The following is a 13374-nucleotide window of genomic DNA, read 5'->3' on the forward strand; positions in this document are numbered from 1 at the left end:
AAATTTTTATTTGTAATCTTAGCACTAAATGTGTAGTATAGCAATCAATATATTGGAGCGAAAATCATAGGAGATTAGGTTTTCAAATCCAATTAGAGAACAAAAAATGAGAAGTAATTAGTCAGTACTTGTCTTTGGTAAAAATTACACAACAAATATTCAATAAAATAATCAAGATATATACAATCAAGTCGGACATCCACATTGCATGAGATTCCAACATGAAGAACATATGTGAACACTCAACTACAGTCCGTGTAATTAGTGAAGTCAAGGATATCGAAATGTCATGTTTAGGGGTACTTAGGACTTAACATTAGTTTGAGTGTGCACTAAATAAAACACGTCAAGTTTAGGGGTCTTCACGTATTCCACAGAAAAAAAAAAACAACTTGGACTTGAGTGTCATGTTTCAAATTCATACGGCTATATTTGTCAACTAAATTTACCCACCAGAAGTAACACCCAACAGTACAGGTTGTTACTCACAAGAAGTAGAGCAAAATAAACTACAAACAAAAAACCAAAAAGCAACAATTCTTTTTAATAAAAAACAAAACATTCAGAGAAAAGAAAACATCACGTATATATTACAACATCTAAACAACACATTACACATCCAACACACACAAAAACACCTCTTTTCTCTCCTTTTTCCTTTCTTTCTCTGTACCAAACAAGAATGGCAGAACTGGAGATTCAAAATCAAAACTTGATGCCAAAACTGATAGATTACTTGTCTTGTTTGCTCCAAAGGGTAGCTGAAACTAACGATATAAATGGCAGATTTCAACCACAGAAGATTTCAGTTTTCCATGGACTAACAAGGCCAAATATCTCAATTCAAAGCTATTTAGAGAGGATTTTCAAGTATGCTAATTGTAGCCCTTGTTGTTTCGTTGTTGCTTATGTTTATCTTGATCGCTTCACTCAGTGCCAGCCTTCTTTGCCAATCAACTCCTTCAATATTCATCGCTTGCTTATTACCAGTGTCATGATTGCTGCTAAATTCATGGATGATATGTAAGTTCATTTGCTCAATCTCTCTAATTTTTCTTTTAAACAGACTACTCTGTTTTACATAATTAACTAGACTATAAAATTCAGAGACGTAGTTAAGATTTTGAATATATTAGTGGTTCTGAATTTTAGGAAAAGACAGCTTAATGGGTTTTGGTGAAATTTTAAAAACAAATATTATAGTGTTTGAGTTATAATTCATTCTTGATCAGCTTTTTTGCCTTCTAAAAATAGAAAATCATCGATCATCATTTTTTCATTGAATTGAGACAGGCTTAAGTAGAATGACATTGATAGTGAGAATTCATATATATAGTCGATCTCAATTTGCTTGGAATTGAGTAAAAATATAAATAATAATTTTTTAGTTTTATTTTCAACTTGAAAGGGTTGTTGAATTATGGATTTTTTTTGGGTTTTGATTTAGCAGAGTATTTTCATAATTTCGGAAAATTTTGTGGATAAACAGAGTATTTCCATAGTTTTATATGGATTTAGTATTTCTTGGTCATTGATATATTGAATTGGTGAAAAGGAAAAAAAGATAACAAAAAAAAAAAAAAAAAAAAAAAAGAGGAAAGGGAAAAGAAAAGAGGCAACGTATTTGGAAGTCTTAGTTGTATAATCACTATAACACACTAGACCTTGGATATGCATAGGAAGTTGCATTAAGTATTTCCTTTTTTCTTTTTACACAATTGTACGGTAATTTATTTAAAATAAGTGATAAAGCATCTTATTTAATGACTTATAATAATATTCTTATCAGTACTTACCAAAGACTTAATGATTGGTTAAGAGATCAATTAATGGCAACACAGTGACAACTTGCTTGCTCCTTTTCTTTTGAATTTTTAAAAATCAAACCCCACTTTCAAATACAGCCACTCAGTTCTCTAGTTGCATGGTCAAGATTACACATTCTCATTTGAAAGCTACATTCAATTGATGACCCTTCATCTCTTCTCAAAACTTTAATCACATAATATTTATGAAAAAAAAGTGTAAAGTGTAAGCTGATTTTGTTATCAAATTGTATTTTATAGGTACTACAATAATGCATACTATGCCAAAGTTGGAGGAATCAGCACCACAGAGATGAACTTTCTTGAAGTGGATTTCCTATTTGGATTGGGTTTTCACTTAAATGTGACTCCCACTACTTTCCAGACTTATTGTGCATATCTTCAAAAGGAGATGCTGTTGCTCCGGCCACCACCAAAGAATTTAGAAGATTCCTCCTTAATTATGGGAAGATCACCCAAGCTTCAATATATTTGTTTCAATGAAGATGACTCGTCTTCGCAGCAGCAGCAACAACAACAACAACAATTAGTCGTTTAAGATCAATTAAGTAGTCTTGTTAATGCAGTAATCAGGTAGGTTTAGGGTCTTTTTTTATAATGGGGTTTAGGGGTTAAACCTAAAAATTGTACTAAAAAAAGGATGTATGGTTCTTGTAGTTTGCTTTTGTTTTCCTATTTTCTGTTTGGCGACATTTTGGGGGTGCTTTAGAACTCTTGAAATGAAATGGTATGTACAGATGGGTGCTGCTTTTGCTTTACAGTCTGGCCAAAAAGTTATTTCTTTATTGTTTTCTGTTGTATTAGATACTTCTTGCTATCCAAGTCAAGATTCCAGTGATCTGTATGATGAGGACACTGTCAAAAACACAGGTTGGCATGTTTATAGTTCATACAGAGAGTTGCACAATTTTAAAACATGAAGTGCTCATGACATAGGCTTCTCTCTCTTTTTTATTTCCCACTTTAGAAATGCATGTTATAGTCATATCACATATGAGTGTTACGGCTTATTGAGACTAATAATATGTATAATTAAAGAAGGTTATATATTTTAAGTTATTAACTGATCCACGTGATAGACACTCGAGAACATGCGTAGAAACTAAAAGTGCATGTGTACGTGCTCAATTGAAACAAGTCGTCATTTAAATATCTAAATGAAATATACTAGCAAGTTTAAGGGATTATCTATTTCACCAAAATTTTAATTAAGTGCGTATATCCATAAACTTTATTTCATTTAAAAAGCAATATTAATATGTACATTTGACTAACAATAATCGAAAAATAATATGAAGTAACTAAACACCACTTTGTCATAGGAGCAACATTAGAACCCCCCGACTCCATATCCAATAATTAGCACACATGTTGTATTATGATAATATGCCGATACTACTCACATATTCTGTGTAGGTCACTGAATTTGAACTACAATATAACAATCTTTGAAATAGTGTTCTCTTTGTTACTATTGATCATCGAACGTAAAAATAACATTCACTGACCACTTTTCAACTGTCTTTATAAGAATCACTATCATGAAACTTTAAATTGTCCTCGAACCAAATGAGTTCAACGCTTAGAAGCAGATGGACATTGTTTTACATTGCAAGCATTTCTTATGTAATAATAATGACTCCTACATGGAAGAACTTTAGCATCGCTCACCGAAAATACAGAGAAAAAAATAAAAGGCATAGTTTATTAAGAGACACCAATGAGGAAAGGGACATAAAAAGGTGAGGAAGAAGAAGTATGTGGGTGACATTATATTGACAAATATAATGCACTTGAAGAGGGTTACAAACAAAGTGATAAAGTGAAGTGTGTGTGTTATGGTCATTCTGGTAGTAAAGACAAGTGAAGACACTTGACAGTTGTATTTGATTCTGGGCAGGGAACACACTGCATGTGCAACTAATTGTAGAATTGAATAAATGGTTGTGCATGTGACCACTTGAGACTGACATATTTTCTCTCTTAAGTGTTCTATTCTCTTCTTTTTTACCTTTCAATATGTCCTGTATCTGTTATGTCGTTATCATCTTTCTGGTACTTAAAGGGAAAATAGGGAGCTAGAATTCGAAATCAACTTGTCATAATATTTGGCTGTCTAGTATCTAGTATGTAGTATCTACTTACGTACAGCTAAAGTACTCGAATTTGCAATTTTGTTAAGAAAACATTGGCTAGTATTTTGAGCTAATTTAAGAGGTCAACTACCCTTTTTCGACAATACATAAGTTTATCATTTTCTTGGTAGCACTACAACAGAATGTATCTATAGCTACGAAATACCTATATATAGCTACGAAATACGTTATATAGTGATAGTATCTGTAGTTCAAATTTAAGTCATTAATTAGTTAATCATTTAGTTGCCCAATTTTTTAGTCGAAAGGATGTAGAATAAGAAAGTTATGTGTAACTCATGAAAGATGATGGTGATTTGTTTGACAATCCGAATATTATTTTTGCAGTAATTGTGTTAGCATGTTTATGTCCGCATTTATGATCATATATTAGACAGCTCTGGAACAGATTCTATTGTTGCTTAAAAGGAGTCCATTGACTTGGCATGTTATGCAATCATGAATATTTTTATATTAAGTTTCCACTAATTACGTGAAGACATGAGGAGAGCAACTAGTCGATTTGTTTACAATTACATTAAATGGAACTCGAATTGATTACCCTTATAACAAGCTAAGCACATGATCAATATCTATGTTCCACCTTGAGGCCAGGAGAGTGTTACAAAATGCATATCATAGACACCATAGAATGAATATAGTACATCCTTTGGTATAAACGTAAACACGGCATATATGTATGGATTCACAAAACTTCTCTTTTGATTCTTTCCTTAAATTATCAGACTTTTAATATATATGTATGTACCTCTCGCATTGTAGAATAGAACACAAGGAAATTACTATAATACCTGTTCAGTGTGCAAATTGCCATAATTGTAACACATTGAGGGGGGAACCGCTCTTAAGTCTTAACGCCTATTTCTTCCATGGAATTGGACAAATTGAGTGTTCAAATTGCCATGCTTGTGCATGTGACCCCTTGGGAGTTGAGACTGACATATTTTCTCAACAAAGAGTGTTTTCTTCTGTTTTTTTTTTTTTTCTGTCCTTTCTTTCTTTCAAGAGATTTCAGTATGTCCTGTATTTATTACCCTTCTGTCTCAATTTACGTTTGACTAGGCAAGAGTTTAAATAATGGAATAACTACATGATATAACAAACAATAGTGGGTATTGACATTTAGTAGCTATAGTTTAATTTAATTACTTCTCATAGCAAATATTTATGTGTTAATACGATTTAGTAACTATATATATATATACACACACAAAAAATAATACTCATCCCACTATTCACTTCCAACCCATCTCTCCTATCTCTTCCCCCCTCTTCTCCCCACTACCCCGCCGCCGGCCACCACAGCCCACCGGAGCCCGGCGAAATGCCGTGACCTTTCACCACCGTCATCGCGCGGCCCCTTCCCCTTTTCCAATTCTTATCCGGCCATACCCTTTTTTCCTTTATTCTCCGGCGCCAACAAGGAAAAAAAAACTCAGATCTATGCCGGAAAAGCACCAAATAGCGACGGATCTAAGCATTGTTGGAAGCAAAAATGAAAGGAAAGCTCAGATCTATAACGGATCTGAGCATTGTTGGAAGCAAAAATGAAAAAAAATGTTGTCGTTTTATTAATGAATTTTTTCCGGTCACCAAAAATTTTTCCGGTCGATCTAGAAAAAATGTAGATTTTCACTGTTTTTGTTGTATATTTACCGTGTATATAATATTTTTTGCTTATATTTGTTGTATACATACCGAAAAATATGGCGTACTTGTTAATTTTTTGGTGTATCTATGTTGTATACAGTTTTTTCGCTTGTATTTGTTATATACATACAGAAAAATATGGCATATTTGTTAATTTTTTGGTGTATTTTATATTATTGGTGTATATGTATTCAGTTTTTTTTAATAGTTGTATTCATGAATACAACAAGCCAATTTATGAATACAGATAGTTATATTTACGAATACAGTTGGAAAAAAATTGTTGTATTCCTGAATACAGCTAAAAAAAAAAAAATTGAATACACATGTGGGGAATCGGTGATTTGCTACAGAACGTAAATATTGAAACATTAGCTATGCAGCTTGATTAAACCCTAAATGTTTGTCATTTATGTAAAATGCCCTTAAATAATAAAGAGAGATTTTTGAAATTAATGATGTAGAATAAGCTGTAGATATTTGTGTAATCATAAATCATCTCATTAAGGGTAAATTAATATTTTAATGTTAAATTGTTACTTCTTCCGTCCCAATTTATGTGACACCATTTGACTAGGCAAGAGTTTAAGAAAAGAATTTTTTTTGAAATTAATGATCTAGAATAAGCTGCAGATATTTGTGTAGTTATAAATCATCTCATTAAGGGTAAATTAATATTTTAACGTTAAATAGTTACTTCTTCCGTCCCAATTTATGTGACACCATTTGATTAGGCACAAAATTTAAGAAAGAAAGAAAGATTTTTGAAATTTGTGGTCTAAAACAAACGTTAGACATTTGTGCGGCTACAAGTTTTTCATTAGGGGTAAAAGGAGAATTTTAAAGTTGAGTTGTTTCTAACTAAAGAAATGTGACATTCTTTTTGGGACACATTAAAAAGGAAAGTGTGTCACACAAATTAGATTCAGAGAGTATTAAATATACAAATATGTCTATCTTTTTGGGACTGACCATAAAAAAAAGAGTATCAAATAAATTGGGACGGCGTGAATGTACAAATGTGTCATTCTTTCTGGAGATATAAATAAGTTTCTTCAAGATTCATTAAAGACAAACGTTACTCCAGAATGAATAGGAACTTTAAGGGATAACAAATATATAGAAAGGAAAGAAGACCTATTCGTAGGAGGTGTCTTTTCTAACCGATTTTTTCAGTTAATAATTCAAAATTTAAGTAAAAATTAAAAAAACTTGTAACAAAAATAAACCGGATATAAATAGCCTTTATTTGAAGGTCTGACCCTGCCCACTTCGGCGCTCAAAGTCGACGTCCAAGTCTTTTAATATAGGAATATAGTATAGAAACACACCTAAATTATGACAATGGTCAACTATGTACACACCAAAACTATGTGGGGGGTCCTATGATCCCCCTGAACTTACTTTTTTCATATTACTTACCTCCTTTATCAATTACCTAGTAAAGAAAATAAGTTATAGCACAACATGTACGTACACACGCTTATTAAAAACTAAGAAAGGGGTCTTAATGTTTTTCTTTATTAAGTTTATTCTTTCAAACACAAACGACCAGACCCTTATCCTCTCTCAAACCTTTAGTCCTCCTTCTTATACTGTTTCGATGGAATTACAACTGTAAATAAAGAATTAAGTTTGAGTACACAAAAGGGTAATGAAGAGCGACAATTTGATCCAGTGTTTCGAAAAAGAAAACAAATTAATAGACGAGCTGGAGATCGTAACAGTGAAAGGAGGACGAAGGGTTTGAGAGAGAATGATGATAAGATCATATGGGGCTTGAAGAAATCACATGAAGGAAAAAAAAAACCTTTTTTTTTAGTTTTGAATAAGAATCTCCATTTTCTTCATATAATGTTGTAGAAAATTGAAGGCCTCTTACTTATTTATTATTGTTGGTTTGGATTGGTTTTGGTTAAAGAAACTTAAAACACCATTTAAGTTTTGTCAAGCTTGATTGTTGAAGAAGATGGATTTATGAATTTTGAAGGATTGAATTGAATCTAACCATTCAAAATGATTTCAATTGGTATTAAAATATTAGGTATCAAATTTAGAGTTGATTTGGATCATTTTTCAGCAAAAGTGTCTTGATGAAATTTCTTAGAAACTTTTGATGATCCGCCAAGAATAATGATCAATTTTTTTCCAAGACATAATTTGTGCTATTTAAATTTTAATGATTCGACACTTGTGACAACTCCATCTGTTATAAACTTTGATAATCCGCCGAAATGAATGATTTTATTCCAAAGATACGACACAATTTGTACTAAAATCCTATCGATAGGTCGACTTAATTGTGACAAGCACATCCATCATAACGTTTGGTGATCTGCCATAAGTGGCAAGGTAGGTCTTCTAGTGATCCCTGAAGAATTGAACTCCAACTTTTTGCGTGGAGATTATTTTGCACAACTTTTTTTAAATGGGATCAAAACTTTAACAATGACATAGGTAACAGCCTATTTGCATAGATCCTTAACTCAATCCTTTGTTATCACTTATAATGTGCCCAATTTTGTGGGCATTTTGCACGATTTCCCTTATTCGGCCGGTGGTCTTTAATTTTTATCCCTCAAATTGCTGGTCTTTAATTTTTGTCCTTCGCCTAAAAACGCCTTGGTTTCGGGTTCAAACCTCCCGCTCAGTCAAACATTTTTTTTTTTTTTTAAAAACCGCAAGCCAGAGTTTGCCTTCAAGCATAAGGCAAACTCTGCCTTACCAGGAGGAGTTTGTAGGCAACCTTGCGAATCCAACCTCTGCCTTGCAATTTTTTTTATTTTTTTTTTAATTTTTGACTGAGCGGGGGTTCGAACCCGGAACCTCAGGATATTTTCGGTCACTTTTTTAAGCGAAGGACAAAAATTAAAGACTAACAATTTAAGGGACAAAAATTAAAGACCAGTGCCTTTGAAGGGGAATCCGCGCAAAAAAATGCAATTTCGTTCCGTTTGGGCCTACTTTACCATCTAAGCTTGAAAAGGTTTTTCCGTTGGTTGAGGGGCAATTTGCAGGATTTCCCTTCGCTAGGGGTGGTCTTTAATTTTTGCCCCTCAAATTGGTGGTCTTTAATTTTTCTCTTCGCTAAAATTCCCTTGGTTTCGTGTATGAACCCCCGCTCAGTTAAAAATTTTAAAAAAAATTGCAAGGTAGAGTTTGGATTCGCAAGGCAGAGTTTTGCCTTCAAAACTCAAAACTCTGCCTTAAGGTAGATTAAGGCGGGTAGAATTTTGAAGGCAAAACTCTACCTTAAGGCAGAGTTTTGACATGAAGGTAAAATTCTTCCCATGCAAAACTCTGCCTTGGGCAGAATTTTGCAGGCACAAAACTCTGCCTTGCCAATCCAAACATCTGCCTTGCAAAAATTCCTTTTTATTTTTTTTATTTTTTTATCGGGAATTTCGTGCTCGAACCCAAAATCTAAGACGCGGTTAAAGAAAAATTAAAGACCACCCCAAGTGAAGGCCAATCCGCGCAAAAAAAAGTTGGCTGAGGGACCTTGTCTCTTTCTTTTATAGCCACATGATTATTTGCACCTAATGATCTTTTGAAGGGTACCTTGTATTTTCTCCTCAAGTCATTGGTTAAGTTTTGCCTTTAAAAAGTATTGATGTGAAATAAATATTTCTTTATTAACAAACTTTAGCCCATAGATTGACGTAAATAACTGGCCTCAGAAAAGGCCATTTATGCAATTGTCCCCCACTCTCATCCCACCCAACTAAGGAGTAAAGCAATCGAAAAGACCAAGTAAAAAAGCTAAGATTTAGATGCGAGCAAACGTTCCTTTATTAGTCAAAGGCAGCTATTTCTTCATTATTCATTCCCCTTATTATTACTCCATCCCTTTGATGTCTTAATTCATTATGCGCACAGAATATTTATTAGACGATAATTTAAATTATTTATCCGATATGTCCCATTTTTGGTAAAAGGACTCTAGAGTCAAAGCACCTAGTTTTCGTAAAGAGTTCGCTATCGATTTTTGAAAATTTTAAATTAAATTTACATACATGAAAAATACTATTCCTACAAGCCATCATAGTTAATAACTTAAGATATTTCAAAATAGTTTGAGAAAACGTATTTAAAAAAATATCTGAATCCTCTAGTAATAATAGTTTTATGTAAAATTAGACGGAGGGTATAACTATTTACGGAACATGTGAACTCATTTTCAATTTTGTAGAAATAATATAGAGAATAGTCAAGAACAAAAATCCCCTCTTATCTCTATTAAGTAGTGTATGTGTCATAATTTTCTTTTGCTTTGATTTGAAACACATTAATTCGTCATAGATACTAAATGAACTTTAACCTTGTTGAATTTGAAATACATAAAGTATTACTATAAGTTCATCGCTTCAAGTTTGTAAATATCTTAAAACCTCTTTAAAGAGGCCAATGAGTACATGTTAAATTTATAACCAAGGTAAAGTTAATGTTATTAACGTTATTCAACTTGGAGCAAACCGTAAATTGATCTGTAACTTAGGGAGGATCGTGATCTTGAGGACATTGACACTCATGTCCTCCAATTCCTAATGAATTACAACAAGCCCCTTTCAACTTGGCTAATTTCCAAATGAGATCCCTATCGGCTATTACCCTAAAAGTGAAATTAACATTCTATTTGGTAAATTGCAGAAATCAACTTATTTTGAGAAGTACTTCTTATAAAAAAAAAAAAAAACTTTTTTTTTTGTTAAAGTCTTTGGGATAATAATAGTATGTGTTTGGTTAAATTACTTGAAAAGTATTCTTGTTAGTAGTTTGAGCTTGGACAACATTTTCAGAAATTATTTTCATGTGTCAAATTATGAAAAAGGAAGTTACTACTTAATACTAATTTTATTTGATAAACATGAATTTTTTAGATGGGTAATCTTGTACTAAAATTATCAAAAGAACCTATTATTTTTTTTTGGAGAAGCTACTTCTTTAGCTTCTGTTATTACTCAAAAACACTTATTTCAAAATTTAGCCAAACTTCTTTATTCTCTAAAATAAGTAAATTTCTTTTTAACTAAACACTTTTGGCTTTTCAAAAGTTTGACCAAATTAAAGAATTATACTTGCTTCTTGTTGGAATTATTTACTCCTATTGTAGAATTCCTACATTAGTAATGCAATGGTTACTATGAAAATGTCTTGATTCATTCTCTTGACATTAAGTGTGACTTTATTTTATATAATGAGTCATTATTTCATGTTTGTAAATTGTAACCGACTCTTCAATTCTCTTTTAATGGCTGATTTGAATATTGATTAATGACTCATTAAGTCCTCTTTTGACCCTTCCAAATTCTTGGCATATAAATCATTCTTTTTTGGTTAATTACTTACACACAGAAAACATCTTCTTCCTCTTCTTCATATATTATTTTCTGGGCAATTGTTTGAGCGGTTCAAAAATTCCAACCACTAGCCGAGTGTTTGGAAGTCGCCGGAACTTTTTGGAGTGATCGGCATTAACGATTTGCAGGAAAGGGGCCAAATCGCTTCCACCGGACGTGGCCGGTAAAATGCTTAAGATAAAGGATGGCTGTAATAACATCGATTTAATCTGATAAGTTAATTCTATCATTTTTTTCATTTTTCATTGATATTTGTTAATATTTCCAACAACTCGTTCTTAGGAGACCTACAACATGTTTGCAAATTATGAGACTCAAAAGACAACTACAGAAAAAGATTAAAGAATATACTTAAATATGCCCTTAAAAAAAATAAATGCATGATAATGGCCCAAATAAAGAATTTTTGGGTCAAACATGGCCCTCAATATGTGGACCGATACTTCTAATGAGGACAACTGGACAAGCACGTGCATATCTTGATCGTCACATAAATGGTCTTGAATCAAAACTATAGACGTTTTTATTTTATACCGAAATGTGCTTCAATAAAGAACACTTCATATTTTCATGTTCTTATTCATTGATTTATTTGATTATAATTGTATTACTACAAATTTTATTCTTCAACTTTGAGTATTTATTATTATCTAACAACCTTCGACTTAATTCAATAGTATTAAATTTCTATATCAGTCTAAGGTTTCCCTCTTTACAATCCCTTTTTTTAAATTCACTGCAAAATACATATGATTCAATTTTATTTTGAGGTTTCCTCCTTTATCCCTTCTGCAAACCAAAATATTTACTGTATTTTTTTTTCTCCTTTTTCTGATTGCATTTACAGATGACATGATCTGAAGCAAACTATTTTCGAAATTTCTGTGGTAGGTAGTAGTGTCATGCCTATTTAAACATCCTTCCATTTTTTTTTTTCCAGAGAGAAACTAATTTAGTGTATATAAATTCGATTATTTCCTGGTTGCAAGTTGAAAACAAAACCACATGGTTAGTTGACCCGGATATTGTGCAAATGATACTCTGTGTAGGAAGATATAAGAAAGACGTATAGCATTGTTAATTAATCACAAGTCTTTTAGTATTAAATTTTGCTTCTTAAATATTATTGACCATGTAGAGCAGAGTTGCCTCACACGATTATTCAGATTCACATTAATTCTACTCTTTTTTCTGTCCTTTTTTTTTTTTTTTTTTTTCTTTCAAACAAAAATTGTTAGTCTATGTTTGAGTCAATTGTGACAACCATTTCACTTATTAATTTATTATTTCAGGGATACAATAAGAATAAGATAAGTCGTTATTTAGAATGATTAATACAAGTCAACTATAATTATTAAATGGAAGTTAGATCTGAAAGTAATATCACTCAGACCTTTTTTTTCTAAGCATCGTTAATTTAAGTGTCTATGATAACTGTGAAGTTGAGAAGATATTCAAGTCAATTCCTACTCAAAAGCGGAAAGAAATAAAAGGAAACTTTTTTCTTTGTTGGTTTTCGAATGTTATTGGGATTTAGATCCTTTCTAGGAAAGGATTAGACCTAGTAGTAGAAATACACATGCTATTAGGATTTATTAAGAAGGACAGAATATAGAACTTAAGAAAGATTCAATATTGCCTTTCCTTTCTCCCTTGCTATTAATAAAAGTGTCGTGATGTTTCTCCGTCACTGTGATCACATCGATCCGAACCACGTTAATTAATGTTTTTATTGTTTCCGCACTAACAATTGGTATCTGAGCCTAAGGTGTCAATGAGATCTAGAGACGAGGAGACTATGGCATCTATGAAGTTTGAGGTAGCTTAATTTTGATGGCGAAGTAATAACTTCAGCATCTGGAAGATCGGCGCGTTATTTTATGAAGCGGCTAATGATCAATCTGTGCTTTGGACGACTCGTATCCCAAAAATACGAAAGAGGCTGAGAAGCAGAAGACTGAGATGGATGCGTTTAGCGCAATTTAATTATCCTTATCAGATAGTGTGTTATGTGAAGTCAGTACCGAGAAAACAACTACGAGTTTATGGAAAAAACTTGAAGATCTCTACCAGAAGAAATCAGCAACAACTAGAATGTTGTTAAAGCAGCGTTTACACACCTTCAAGATGAAGACAGGTACAACTTTACAGGATCATCTTGATGTTTTAATAAATTGGTTATGGATCTTACTCATGCTGATATTAAGTGGGAGATGAAGAACTAGCATGCACTCTACTGTTTTCATTATCACCGGCATACAAAGACGTAGTTAATTCAATGATGCACAGTAAGGATGTGGTCACGTTACAGATGGTAAGATATGCATTGAATTCGGATGAATTAAGAAACCATATCAACAATAGTGAGAAATAGCACTTTAT

At 32.4% G+C, this 13374-nt stretch overlaps 2 protein-coding genes across 2 annotated transcripts in view; both read left to right on the forward strand.

The window, feature by feature from the left end:
• The first annotated feature begins 603 nt into the window (after positions 1–603).
• LOC132064160 (cyclin-U4-1) lies at positions 604–2584 on the forward strand. Its single transcript, XM_059457055.1, has 2 exons — positions 604–1023; positions 2067–2584. Exons 1-2 carry the CDS (start codon positions 683–685, stop codon positions 2362–2364), a joined length of 639 nt encoding a protein of 212 aa, XP_059313038.1. The 5' UTR covers positions 604–682; the 3' UTR covers positions 2365–2584.
• The window catches only part of LOC132062083 (toMV resistant protein Tm-2 netted virescent-like), a 19550-nt gene continuing 8739 nt past the window's right edge, over positions 2564–13374 (forward strand). The window contains exon 1 of the mRNA XM_059454728.1: positions 2564–2696. Coding sequence (XP_059310711.1) covers positions 2564–2696 — 133 coding nt within the window. The remainder of the gene's footprint in view (positions 2697–13374) is intronic.

This window comes from Lycium ferocissimum, chromosome 7, assembly GCF_029784015.1.
Source record: "Lycium ferocissimum isolate CSIRO_LF1 chromosome 7, AGI_CSIRO_Lferr_CH_V1, whole genome shotgun sequence".
Classification (NCBI taxonomy): Eukaryota; Viridiplantae; Streptophyta; class Magnoliopsida; order Solanales; family Solanaceae; genus Lycium; species Lycium ferocissimum.

What these genes read in the sequence shown, in the direction of transcription:
- LOC132064160 (XM_059457055.1), top strand. Translation starts at nt 683, where the DNA reads ATGGCAGAACTGGAGATTCAAAATCAAAACTTGATGCCAAAACTGATA. An exon ending in GCTAAATTCATGGATGATAT is followed by an intron (nt 1,024 to 2,066) that starts GTAAGTTCATTT and finishes TGTATTTTATAG; the next exon opens with GTACTACAATAATGCATACT.